This window comes from Nycticebus coucang, chromosome 5 (genome assembly GCF_027406575.1).
Source record: "Nycticebus coucang isolate mNycCou1 chromosome 5, mNycCou1.pri, whole genome shotgun sequence".
In the NCBI taxonomy this organism is placed as follows: Eukaryota; Metazoa; Chordata; class Mammalia; order Primates; family Lorisidae; genus Nycticebus; species Nycticebus coucang.
In genome coordinates this window covers 71,106,007-71,120,834 of record NC_069784.1, presented here as the reverse complement: position 1 = coordinate 71,120,834, position 14,828 = coordinate 71,106,007, and the positions used below count along the sequence as shown (strand labels likewise).

The 14,828-nt window shown below is 32.4% G+C and overlaps 1 protein-coding gene across 1 annotated transcript in view; it reads right to left on the bottom strand.

Annotated features, from left to right (window-relative positions):
- Positions 1 to 2,760: 2,760 nt before the first annotated feature.
- MANEA (mannosidase endo-alpha) overlaps positions 2,761 to 14,828 on the bottom strand; it is a 32,536-nt gene continuing 20,468 nt past the window's right edge. The window contains exons 3-5 of the mRNA XM_053592333.1: positions 13,884 to 13,993; positions 4,886 to 4,962; positions 2,761 to 4,049 (exon numbers count right to left, since the gene is read on the bottom strand). Coding sequence (XP_053448308.1) covers positions 3,407 to 4,049; positions 4,886 to 4,962; positions 13,884 to 13,993 — 830 coding nt within the window. The 3' untranslated portion in view covers positions 2,761 to 3,406. The remainder of the gene's footprint in view (positions 4,050 to 4,885; positions 4,963 to 13,883; positions 13,994 to 14,828) is intronic.

Sequence of the window (14,828 nt, the reverse complement as noted above, 5' to 3'; positions counted from 1 at the left end):
TAGGAACGTGACAGGTTCTCTGTTGGTCTGTTATTTTGCTGTTTCAGGAGAAGCTCAATTTCCTGACGGATATCTGTACCCCCAAAAGAAAATAATTTAAAAATCTCTTAAATTTTTAGAAAACTTTATGTGTGTGGCTATGTATGCTTATATGTACTACAAATTAACAGATTTTAAAAGTATGTACAGGTAAAGATCCACTTAGCGAGTGCTGTGTATCTCAATAGAGAAACTATATAAAAATAGAATGACTGAATATTACTTTTCATCTGCTAATCAGAAATTAAATAAAACATATTTCATAAAGAGAAATGAATAGATTTTAATATCTAAGATACAATTTATTTCTGTATGCTTTTATTAAACATTAACTACTCCATGTAACAAAAGTCAGTTTTTTAAATTACAGTATTAAAATAAAACAGAAAAAGTTAACATTCAACTCAGATAAATATTAATAACAGCAGTTTTTGACAAAACTTGTCCTTAAAGGAAGCAATAAAATGTTTGGTTTCTATACAGTCGAAACAATTAGACTGAACCATAAAAACAAATAACTTATAAATGATCCCTTATGATTCATGCATTGCATACATTAAATCACTTTGTATTTTACCAGTTATATTAGTTTATGGAATTCAAGCATATAGTTTGTTTTGAATTAAGAAATCAATTATTTGCTTTATTTACTTATGATCATAACAGTCTAAACTGTTATAAGTCAAATGGTAAAAACAGCTCTAATGAGTACCTGAGGAAGATTTTGAAAGCATTCCTACCCAAGAATTAACAAAATTATTAGAGATAATTGCTAACACAGTTGGCCCTTCACATCTATGAGTTCTGTATCCACAGATTTAAGCAACTGCAAATTTAAAATATTTGAAAAAAAAGTCTCCACTAGACCTTTTTTCTTGTCATTATTCCCCCCTCAACACAGGAAAACAACTATTTACACAGTATTTACATGGTATTAAACATTATAAGTAATCCAGAGATGATTTAATGCAGATGGGAGGGTGCACATAAGTTACATTGCGACTACTACACCACTTTATATCAGGGGTATCCACGGGAGTTCCTGGAACAAATCCCCCACAGATGCTGAGGGATGACTGTAAATATTTTTTAAAGGAGAAACAAACAAACAGATATTCATATAATTATAAACTACTAAATCATTATTACATCAGATTCCAAACACAGATCAGATTCCACATTCTTCCATGGAGAATAACATTTAGAACGAAGACAGAATCTGTTTTATCTTACTGTGAAATCTGATTGCCATTGGCTGGTTGGGGTAACACGTTGGGGAATCCCCAAAACCTCAGCAGTCAAGTCTGCTGTCTACAATAGGAGCAACACAGAAAATGTTGGTGTATGTGTTGAGGATTTGTTGACTTTGTTTTTATAGACTTTTCCCTAATCTTGGAAATACTTCATAAAACTTATTTTCTGTAATGGTGGGTTCAAATACATACACTACATAAGCAATGACAAAAATTCCTCTGTAGTACTTAACAAAACTGTAAAGTTCAACAAAACTTTAGTAAAACACGATATGTTATAGAAAATCATCAGGTATGTCATATTTATTCCTATACAACAGCACATAGTGGTTAACTAGGTAAGAAATAAGAAAAAAAATCCACAGGCTATATTTGTATGGCTGTTCCTTGAAGGTGTCTGGTTATATCAAAACATCATTATAGTGATTTATTCTTGTACAGTCCCCTAAAAAGTAGTCATATTATCACTACTGTACTAATTTCTTATGGCCTGATCATTCTCAAAGAAATGGAAAATTCTTAAATTATAAATAATTTAACATTAATGATGCCTCTTTCCTAAAACATGGTATTTTACTTCAAAACCACTGTTTTAAAAGCAAATTTTATCATCTGATGGGCTGTTTTATAATAAATTTCCATGCTAATTTATGTTTCTGAATGGATGACTTTATACTCTGAAAATTTATTTGCATTTTTTTCATTGCCCTATTGTTCCTTTTAATAGGATTAAATATCTAAGAAATAGCATTTATGTAACAGGATTTATGTTAGAGGTTTTTACTATAGTTATATATCAACTATAAAAATAGGGTGCATTTTATTATTTAGCTTATAAAAGGATTCATTTTTAGCATATATGGTAGCAATTAATCACAAGTATTTTAACCTAAAGATACAATAAAATGAAGAAATTTTATATACAATAATTTAAACTATTGTCTTTTAGAAATATTATTTTCATCATTATTAGGAAGCATTAAAGTTAATTTAAAGCCAAACTTCAGGACTTATTTTACTTGTGAAAGAATTTGCATTTCCACCATTTCTAAAATCTAAAATGGTTCAATAAATTTTCTCTATGCTTTTGTTAAAAATAACTTAAAATATTAAAAAAAAATCCAATGATAGTAACTTTCTTGTTTCTTAGATGGTAATTGGTCTCTGATTAAATAATAAATAATGAAAATACATTAAAGACTGACAAAATATCCTCAATATATTGATATTTAGGGCATCAGATCTTCATAGTAATTCTGAAACAACTGCTTTCCTAATAATTGAGAAGCAATTTTAACTTTAACTTTTAAAAAAAGTATATTTCATAGCTTCTAAAGTCTGAAATTCAGCATAGTAAAGCAAAAACACTGTACATGAGAAACAGTTATGTTTTAGGTAACAAAAGCTCCACAAATGATGATGCATATTGTGCTAAAGAAAGCAGGCCTTCCTAACACAACGGTCACAGTAAGGCTTAAGGTATCTTATTTTATTTTTAATTTTTAAAAATAGATTATTATTTAAAGTTTTGGGTTCACAGAAAAATTGAGAGAGGTACAGTGATTTTATTATTCTTAAAAATGTCATCATTATTTGAGAGTCATCCAGAGTCTGAACGCTAATACAACGAAGTTGCCTGAAGCACTGAAAAATGTACAAAAAAAATCCTGAAAGATAATAATGTACATGTTTAGTTCTTATCAAATACACACACAGTCTTATTTCTTGGTGCTGAGGGTTCAAACATAACATAACTGTGTACTAACTTCTTTATGTAACACAAGCATAATTCATTTTATGAACACAAGCAATTTTCATTTTATACTTATAAAATGAAACTTTAACTGCCATAGAATCAAAATTTCACTTTCAGTCAGAAATGCAGTAAATTATGCCAGAAGGAATACTGTTCACACAATTTTTCCTCCAGGTATTTTCTCAGTGCAGTATTGTGAGGGGAAGCGATGATAATATCTCTGTGATGCAAAAATTATTTTTATTAAAGTTAACAGTAACAATGCATAATGATTTGGGCAGTTTTTTCCCACCCAAAAGGCATTTATTAAAATTAGCTGATTCAATAATTGTTAATCAATGCATTAAGAAATAGGCAGCTAGTGATTTAACGTATAAGTTGCTCTTTCCTTAATGTATTTTTCAGACCACTTATGAGTCAGCTCTAGATAAAGACCTGGTTTATGAGGGCGGTAATCGAGGTACACCGTGTTACTGGTTCTTTTGGGAACAGCTTTTTCAATCTGAGTTCCTTCGTGCCACTCATTAAAAGATGTGATAGAAACTAAACTGGGATGCGTCTGAAGTGCGGCACTCAGAGCAGTTTCATAATACTTCCCATTGATTCGGTTCCGAGTGTTCTGAGTATTCCATGGACGGATGCTGGTATCTATGTATCCTGGGCCCACACTTGGGATAAATATTAAGTTGTGCTTATCACAAAAGAATTTTAAGCTAGCCCAATTCTGATGTGATGAGCCATAAGTAAAGCCATTTGTGGCAAAATATGTGTAAATTCCATCAAAACCACTTTGAAGAATGTCATATTTATGTTTTTCTTCTACTAGAAGTGCAATAAACAATCCATCATAAGGCGAACTGCGAATACTTTGAGACCCTGAGGCGGTTAACAGATTGGCCCATTTTTCGGGCGTGGTGATATAAGAATCATAGACATAAAACATAGGAAGAGCTTTGCCGGTCTTTGTCTTGTACCTGTAAAATGCTGGGTGACTTCCATATCTGGAACACAAGCATACATAAAAATGAAATGAATATTCACAACCCATTTCCATAGACAAAAACTGTTTACATGCTGAAAATGAAGGAATCAGTGAGGTTTAAGCACATTGCTCCATTTCTTCAGGGAATCCATTATGTAAGTATAATAATTGAAAATGCATTTTTAATTTTACACATTAGAAAATTAGGTACTGGATGCATTACCAAATAAGAGATTAATTATCTCATATTGAGATTTACAAAAAATGATTAATGCCATAAAAGCCTATTATTTTCTATATGAATACATAAACTGCTTTTTTTGTATCAGTAGTAATTGTGCCACTGTTACTGACAAGCATCTCTGTGCTAGTGCAACATCTCTCAGACTGTGATCAGTAACATCCTTTAACAAAACGAAACTGTATTCACAAACTCTTTTTTTTTTGGTAAAGACTAGATATAAATGAAAAGATTAATTATGGGTCCAGCACTAAAAAGTAGTTTACATTTCATAATCTGAACCTTCTCTTTAAAAAGGTATAACTGTATTTCTAAAGATTTAAAAAATACTATCAATTTAAAATTTCAATGATAGAAACCCTAAACAGCCTTATAAACCTTGTAAAATAGTAAAAAGTAGAAAATAGTAAAAGTAGAAAGCAAATTGAAAAGAACTTGAGAAGTGTTCCTCAAAATGATTATGAGATTCATTTTAAACAGTTCAAATTAATTTTATTAAAAATATCAGATTGTAAATCATTCAAATCTCTCAAAAATAATTTAATGGACTCTTATTATAACAATAATTATTAGAGGATCATATAACAGTATTTATAAACATTGAAGAAACTCACTTGTCTATAATATACTTGACATTTTTGTACATGTTTTGATCATCTCGATTGCTATATGGTTCTATGTGAAAAGTGACCTAAAACAAACAAACAAAAGTATCAATTAGAGAAAAAACTATCTGTAGTCTAAAAATAAAAATGAAAGTATATTCCATATATTTATTAAAGTGACTGACTTAATAATCTTAATTTAAGATGAGTATTTTTTGAACACAGAAGTTACCAGAAAATTCTTAGTAATAACATTTACTAAGAATTTCTTCAGCTATATAATATACTAATCATTTTATACTTATTACCTCAGTTAATCTTCATAGCTCCATAAGGTAGTTACTATAATTTCCATTTTCTAAATGAGGCAATCAAAGTTAAGATAGGTTCAGTAATTTGCCCTGAGTTACCTACTTAGAAGCATACAGGCAATCTGAATTAGCTCAAATGCTCAACCACTGTGCAATGCTTTTTTTATATGTTTATTTCTTATAAAACTATCTTATTTACTTGTATTCTATACAAAATATGTAAGAATATGCCATATAGTCAAACATATCTTCTTTTGAAGAAATGCAAAATATATATGTGTGTGTGTGTATATATATATATATATATATATATGATCCAGAAAAATCTGGATTCTTTTTTCAGGTATGTGAACATTAAGTTTATATTTAAAAGGAGTCAATAGTAAATATCTTTAAATGAAAAATTCTTCTACTTCATTAAGATAGCATTTTACAAAACAATCTGCATTTAATTTGTGCTATTATTTAAGGAATATATAATGAACTGAAAAAATACCCATTAGTGCTATGAAGGACAATAATTTTCTTGACGCGTGAATTATTGAGATGTTCATTTCTCTAAGACAATAGTAGAAAGTAGTAACTAAAAATATTTTTAGAATACTGTGCACAGATTTAAATTTTTTAACTAAAAACAGTCAGCTGTGCATAAATCAATAAAAACTAATTATGGCTAGTGAAACCACTTAGTATGCCACTTCTAAAGTAATGTAGATAATACCGATGATAATTACCATAAATGAAAATTTTTGCAAACAAAGAATTTTAGGATTTTCACTTTTATTCCTAATTTTACTGATTTACCAGCAGCAATTAAAAATCTTTATGGAAATTTAATAAATTTCTTGCTACTGTTTTCATTTTAGGTCTCGGATGTCATGTAGTTCTTCTGAAACTAGAGACTTCTACTGTGATATAAAACCTTGTTTTCAGTCACCCAATTAAATCAAAAGGTATTTTCCATTAATCAGTGCTGTTCATTTTCACAGAATCTATTTTAAAGGTCAGACAGTATTTAGTGAAAATATAATTCCCTACTTTTAATAACATGAGATTACACTAATATTACATGAAAGAAGTTTTTGTCAGCAACTAAGGTCAAATTCATTTTTGCAATATATTGTTAGTATTCCCAGGGCAGTTTGATTGTTCAGTAGTTTTAGTATCTGCTTTTTAACTTCAGTTGAAAGAAAACTGCCAAATACATAAATATTTTCAGACTCTTATATAATGTTACCTTGGGTAATTTTTCCTTCAGATAGAACATTACATTTTCTAAATTTCCGTTTTATATAAAAAGGACACCACATTTAAGCAAATATCCTTTACTAAAATGAATTTAACTTTAAAGCTGTAAATTTTAAAGATAAAGTGCTTTTTTTGTGAAGTGCAAATCCCTATATTTGCAAAACCAAAAAGCCAAACCATTCCCCCAATTCATGTTCTAATTTTGACCTTGCCAGTGTCTTTTCTAACCTGCAGCCAAAGTGAAAAATCGGGCCATTATTTTTCTCCTTCTCCAACACCTCCCTTCTCTATGTTCACCCTTACAAACACTCCAGTCTTTGCTACTGCAGAAATGAGGTAGGTCTTCCTACTCCTATGTGACACACTCATACTTTGTACTTTTCTCTTCTTGCAGTTTACTCATCTTGCCTAATCTCCCATAGGTTGCAAGGTCTCCACAGGACAGATCTAATACGTATCTTCTTAATATTGCCATCATCTGGAACAGTATCTGGCACAAAACAGCAATAAAAGAATGCATGCAAAAATAAATGGATGAATGATTTTCATGCATAAATGGACAACACTCAAATTAGACTCTAAGCTTTGCCAATAATACTCTACTTAGGTAAGATTCACCAAGTTTCCACTATAAATTCATGGTGTTCATTTAGGAACACGGAGGAAAAAAGTGAGATCATAGATAATATATTTCAAATGAATCTGAAAAATCACTTAAGAAACAGTCACAGACATACTTGTATGCAGGAGTCACCTGGTCAAAAATCTGCATGTCTTAAGAAATAATGACTCAGGAGGGTGATTGGTGGGATTACACCTAGGGTGCATCTTACAAGGGTTCATGTGTAACTTAGTAAATGTAGAATATAAATTTCTTAACACAATAACTAAGAAAATGCCAGGAAGGCTATGTTAACCAGTGTGACGAAAACATATCAAATGGTATATAAAACCAGTGTATGGTGCCCCATGATCACATTAATGTACACAGCTACGATTTAATAAAAAAAAAAAAAAGGAAAGAAAGAATGACTCCTATATATAGAAGTATATGGAAATGAATAATGAACGCTGATAAGCCAAAAGTATGTGATTCATGCATAAAGTAGAAGGAAAACTTGCTACTCTAAAATAAAAAACCAGATTTATTAAAATGCAAGACCATAAGTGGCTGAGTTGGTTTCACCCTACAATACTGAGCAAAGGTCTAAGAACCACTGGATCTACTTGATTTCTTTTACCTAAATGGATGATTTAATTCAGTCAGGTTTCGATGTGATGACGCTGTATAACAAATAGACCAACCATCTCAATGGCTTACAAAGACACGCGTTTGCTTCTTGAACATAAAGTTAAAAGCTGGCTGTGCTCTAGGATGTGGACCTTGTTCAAATTAACTTCCTGTATCTGTCATTCTGGGTCCTTGCCAAAAGGGGGCACAACCACACAAGCACAACAAGGCAGAGACTGTGTCTTCTCACAGCTTGTGGGTGAAAGCAAGCCATGAGGCCAGACCCAACAACAGTAAGATAGAACGACAGGGGCGGCGCCTGTGGCTCAGTCGGTAAGGCGCTGGTCCCATATACCGAGGGTGGCGGGTTCAAACCTGACCCCGGCCAAACTGCAACCAAAAAATAGCCAGGCGTTGTAGCGGGTGCCTGTAGTCCCAGCTACTCGGGAGGCTGAGGCAAGAGAATCGCTTAAGCCCAGGAGTTGGAGGTTGCTGTGAGCTGTGTGAGGCCACGGCACTCTACCGAGGGCCATAAAGTGAGACTCTGTCTCTACAAAAAAAAAAAAAAAAGAACGACAGGACACACATTCATTCTGCCTGTGGAATGGGAAGAAAACAGGGACATTCGCTAAACAATGACAGAAAATACCAAACAACTCCACTATGTCTTGCTCAAAACATTATTTCACTGCTGTGTTCTTAACAGAGAGACAAGATATAGTGGACAGGATCCAGCTGAGAGTTACTAGATGACAGCTCTTGCTTCAGCAAATATGCAGACGAGTATATGACACATAAAATAATATTCTAAACCTCTCTGAAAAATCATGACAGATTTTAGTTTTACTCCTTTGTATTTCCAAAAAAATCCATATTTGCTAAGAATAATGCGAAACAAGTAACTAAAGTACTAAACACTTGTTATTCTTGCTTATTTGTTTATATCATTATAATAATTTATAAAGCACTCACCTAAAATAACTCTTGTTTTAAGTTAATCAACTTTGAAATTACAAAGTAATTAGTGACTAATACTAGTTAAAATATTATTGAACAATAAAGAGTTAAATCCAAGCCAAGAATGAGGAACACAATAATAAAGATTAAAGTAGAATTAATACATGGCAATTATTAGAATTATTTTAAAAATAAAACTGATAAGTGGAAAGGTTGTTTGGGGGGAAGAGCTATTATTAATCTAATTGGGGTAAAAGGGCAGATTATTTCCTTGCTTTAAAGATTAGCAAGAAATAGACAAGTTACTAATGGACTCACTGTAGACTTAGAGTTTAGAGGTCAGTTATGTGGATTGTAGGCCTTAATTTATCAGCACAGAACTCACAACATTATTCATCTTTTTGTATCATATTGCCTCAGTACTTTAAATAATGTCATTAATTAAACATACTAACAGTCCTTTATATATCAGCAAACAAAAGGGAAAGTTTTCCATTCTTTAACAAAAACAAGATTACATTTTAATTATAAAAATAAGATCTGTCCATAATATCACAGAAAAATCCAATAGAGGTATTTTATGGTTTCATCCTGTCATTTCATAAATGAGGGGGATGAGCCTAGAACTGCAGAAAGACAGATTCCAGAAGGACTTGGCTGGATAAGCTCCAATCTCCTGGTTCCAGGTCTATTCTTCTTTACATTATGAAGAGTTCTTTCCCAAATGTGAAGCCAAGAAATTGTTCCAAAAATTTTGGAAGACATTAGTCTATCAAGTTCCAAATTTTTCTGATCATTACTTATAAAATCTGAAACAAATACCATTGGCAACATTCACAAAGACAATTAGTGGTTGCGCTCTTCGCCACGCACTCCTACACAGAAGCTTCAAACAAGAGACAGACCAATCTATCTTCATGCACCAGAACATTTTCACTTTACCTTTAAAAACCTCCTAAACAACTAAAACAGCCAGTGTCTTGAGCTCCCATCTCCCAGGATTATAGCAGGGCCTGGACAGAAGAGTGGCCCTTGGACCTGTTTTGCAGAAGATAAATCAATCACTTATCCAGATTCAGACTGGGTGCCAGAACCAGGAGGCTTGTGTATTTGCAGATTTCAAATGCCAATGAAAACGCACTGAATGGAACTGGGGGACATGGCAGGTGACAGCTCTTGCCAGTCAGCTAATTTGAGAGATGCTGTCTTAACAGTTTCAGGATTGTAAAGCAGAAAGAGGCTGCTTTATGGAAAGGAATAAAAAAATGCTGCCTAGTTAGCTATTTCTCTCTTCCCTAGAGCTCCATATCTATTCTCCAATAACTACTAACTCTCTAAGTTACAAAAGGAAAATTAAAACTACTTTTTCACATTTTTATTTGAAACAAAATATTTCAACAGTGATCCACATCACCTCTTAACAAAGTTCAATTACCAATACTGGAAAAGCTAGACTGTCCTCCATTAGATATACAAAGCAAGAAATTACAGAGCCAAAGAAAGCTCCAGCAATTTTTAAAGAGTGACAGCAATCTGGGAACTCAGGGTAAATGGTCCCCAGTTAAAAGACACTCAAATTCACATTTTCACTAAGAGCTGCAAACACATTTATGATATATAAGAATAAACTCTAAGAAACATGGGCAATCAGAGGCTAAGAGATCTTAGATTTGAAACATGAAGGCCTAAGGACATGGAACAGGGTGGAGACTGCAGAAAAGCCCCCTAAACAGTCTCCCAGGACAACATCATGAACAGCATTCCCTTACACTTGACTTGAGGGGATTCCTGGATCACATACTAATTCCCATGTTAAGTGCCTTGTTTCTGGACTCTTGTCTTCTACGCTGAAACTAATTTCATTCCCTTTAATTTCTGTCATTTTGTAGTATGTATTATTCATGAATGAATGTCAGCTTTCCTCCTGTTAAATAAACATTTTTTAAAAGTCTTATTTTATTCCAACATATTCATAAACCTTTTGGGATTAGTCTGTCAAATTCTGTATCTAAAATCTCATTGGAATAAGGATTGTATTAAATTTACACATTTTATTAAATAAATATTGCCCTTCCTGCAATTTTGAAGCTTCCCATAAAATTCACATTTCTCCATTTATGCAGGTCTTGCATATCTTCTGATAAAATGCCAAGCACTTCTATGTACATACGTTGATGCTATTTTCAATGTACTTTTTCCTATTTTTTTCTTCTTTATTATTATTTTTATTTCAGATTAATGTGAGGGTACAAATGTTTAGGTTACGATATTTGCATTTGTTAGGTAAGGTCTCTGCTGTAGTTGTGTCTCACACCCAGGAGGTGTGCCTATGTTGTGCCCATCAGGGGAGAGCACACCCATCTCCTTCCTTCCTCCTTCCCCCAGCTTGAATTAAATTGAGTTGTTCTCTTGTGTGGGCATGTATTAGTACATCTACTGGCTTCATATTAGTATTGAATAATTGGATGCTTGCTTTTCCACTCTTGTGATACTCTACTAAAGAGAATGTTCTCCAACTCTATCTAGGTTAATACCAAAGATGTAAAGTCTCCATCTTTTTATGGCTAAATACTATTCCATAGTGTACTATAATACAGGAACCCTACAGAATTACATATTTTTTGGTTCCAGCTATTTTTCTGAACTCACTATTTCTGATAGTTTTTAGATAATTTTCATGGGTTTTATAAATATTTGAAATTTGCGAATGATCATTTTATTTAGAACATTTTTCTTTGCATTTTTTGGTCAGACTACTTTGTCTAGATTTGCTAAACTAATACTAGTGATGGAGGCCCACTCTTATATTGATCTGGTTGAACAGCATGACACTACTGTTTTTCCTTTAGTATGACATTTGATGTAAGTTATTAAAAGACTCTTTATCAAGTTAAAGAACTTTGGTTATTGAGAATTTTATTAGCAATGAATTTTTAAGTTCCTCAATTTTCAGTATCCAATAACACTGCCATGTTAATCCCTTTAAATAATCAATGAAGTTTTGCTCACTTAGTGCTTACTCTGTGCCAGACACTAAGTGTTTTATCTATAATTCACAATAGTTTAACATAATAAATTGCACACGAACTTTATTTCCACCCTGTATTACTTCATGTTATCTGTATAACCACTCTGTGCGCTGGATTTCGTTACTATTTCCATTTTAGAGATGAGGAAACTGATGCACAAGTGTTACACATAAAGGTAGGAAGTAGTTGAGCTGGGACTGAATGCAGGCAATGTAAATTCAGATTTCATGCTCTGGGAACTTCATAAATCCTTGCTAATAAACACTTCTTATCTAAATTTTCTATAGGAATTCTGCAAATATTTCATAGTGAGATCAGTCTATAAATGTTTTGTGATGTCCTTGTTTAGTTTTAAGTAAAAACTGTGCTATCATTTTAGGATAAATATGGTGGTTTTCTACAGTCCAAGATGGCCCTCATTCCCATCTCCTGATTTCGAATCTTCACAATTCCCTCCTACACTGTACCAGGGCCTGATTTTGCAGTAAATAAAACAAAAGAACAGACCAGCAGTGATAGGGTGTCATTTTTAAGATTTTAAGTAAACAAACAAACAACAATAACAAATATTGTGGCTTCTATATTCACATATTCTTTTCTGGGAAAGCCACATGGAGAAATTGAAAATCCCAGTTCACCCACCACATGCAAAAGCTTGTAAGTGGGTCTCCCAGCTGCAGCACCAGCCCACAGCTCCTTTTCAACCTCCCTGAGAGACCGTGACTGAACCAGACCCAGCCAGCTGACCCATTTCCAGATTCTTGACCTTAGAAAGTGTTCGCTGCTTTAAGCTACCGAGTTTTGAGGCTAATAAGTATGCTTTATATTCTATTTCAATTACAATAATCAACTGTTTCTCAAAGGTCTTAAACAGAATTGCCACATAAATCTGGAGCTTTGGGGAAGACATTTGTTCAATTACCTTTTATATTTTTTTTTTCAGGATAATTAGTCAATTCACATTGTTTAAACTCTCTTTCTGCACCAGAAAATTAACTTTTCAAAATACTTTCCTAGAGAACTACCCATTTCTTAAAAAGTATACACATAAAAAAAAAAATGTAAACTCTCTTCTGTACCTGCAGATATACCCCCTTTTAATTTCTGATATCATGTTCTCTGTTTTTTTTTCTGCTTTAGTTTCAACAATGGATTTGCCTATTTTGCCTTTCCCCAAAAGTGAAAAATGAATCAAGATGGTTTATGCAGGCTGCTGATTTTGAAGGTCTGTGTTACATTAATTTCCTACTTCAGCCTCATTAGTTCTTTCTTCTGCTTTATTGTCCCTACCCCATTGATACTGACAACATAAAACTCTCTGTGCTGTTCATTTGTATATCATCTTAAATTTCGGTTTTGATATTTTTTCTTTAAAACAAGTGTTATTTTTAATTACAATTTTATAATTAACATTTAAAAAATTTTATATTTTTTAATGGTTTGGACTTAATTATTTACTTTCAGTGGCACTGAATATGTCCCAAGAAGGCAGACTCGACAGCTGTCATTTTTAGAAATTTATTAGAATTAATGTTGTTATCCACAACATGACTAATTTTTGATTAAATTATTCTGTGTAGTGCTATTTAAATCCTTTTAATGATGAATTCTGTAAGCTTTCATGATTCATTCATTTCTGAAATAAATACATAAAATCTTATGCTGTGAAAAATCCTCATTCATTTGTAACACACTGTAGCATCTGGGTAGAATATACTTGATCTTTAAGCTGTCTTCAGACTTCTGCCTGCATGCTATATATATAGTTGTGTGTATGTACATGGTAAAGTTAAATGAAAACCAGATTCTGAAAAATATTTGAGCAATAGTTTATTTTCTATTTTATAAACATGTGAAGTCACATGGTTAACAATACTTTTTAGTAGATTTTTGATATCTAAGACATTTAGACACATAAATCTTCCCTAATTTCTATTTTATCTTCATAAAAGAACCTTTCAATCCTCTTTTTCTGCTAAAACAATAGATTAATATAAAAAATAATTCAAAAAATAATAAGGCGAACCTAAAATATAATTTAGACAAAGTTTGGAACTCGTATTAATTATAAAATTTTTTTATGAAATAAATATAGTACTATTAAAAATGCCAAGTCATTATGTTTACAACGCCTTTCATTAAAATGACTACTCCAAACACTGCTATTACTATCCTCTTATCCAAAAAAATTAACATATGTATATACTTGAAAATAAAATAAAATACACTACCTTCAGATTGTATTTATGAGCTTTATCCAAAATAGTTGGTACCAAGCTTTCTGTAGGTTCTCCATTGTCATCACTTGCATCAGGTGGGTACCAAGACAGGGCTAATACACCTAACAGAAGTGACCACAAAGAAAAGAAAAGAAAAAAAAAGACAGGAACATGAATGGCTGCAAGTAATGTGAAGAAGGCAAAGTAAATACCAAATGGTTAATTACAAAAAAGGAAACATATTCACAAGAGGTTTTGCTAAATTCCTTCAGAATATATATGGTTATTGACTACTCTGTATAGTTGTTATCTACGAACTCTTTATTGGGCATTAATACTTTTTTGTAAAACTTTAAAAGACTATACTTTTTAGAATAAGTTTTAGGCTCACCGTACACAGCAAAGAAAGTACAGCGTTCTCATATTCTCCTGCTCGACCCACCTCCCACCCCATTTCCCTATTGTGGATTTCTTGCATTAATTCCTGTGGTACATTTGCTACACTTGATAAACCAATACTGATAAACTCATTAATCCCCCTCCTTCCCCCTCCCTCCCCTCCCTTTCCCCTTTCTCCCTATTCTTAGGTTATAACTGGGTTATAGCTTTCATGTGAAGGTCCTACATTAGTTTCATAATAAGGGTGAGTACATTGGGTACTTTTTCTTCCATTCTTGAGACACTTTACTAAGAAGAATATGTTCCAGCTCCATCCATGTAAACATGAAAGAGGTAAAGTCTCCATCTTTCTTTAAGGCTGCATATTATTCCATGGTGTACATATACCACAATTTATTGATCCTAGTAAATGTGGAATGTAAAGGTCTTAGCAAAATAACTAAGAAAATGCTACAAAAGCTATGTTAACTAATGTGATGAAAATGTGTCAAACGATCTATGAACCAAGTGTATGGTGCCCCACGATCATACTAATGTACACAGCTATGGTTTAATAAA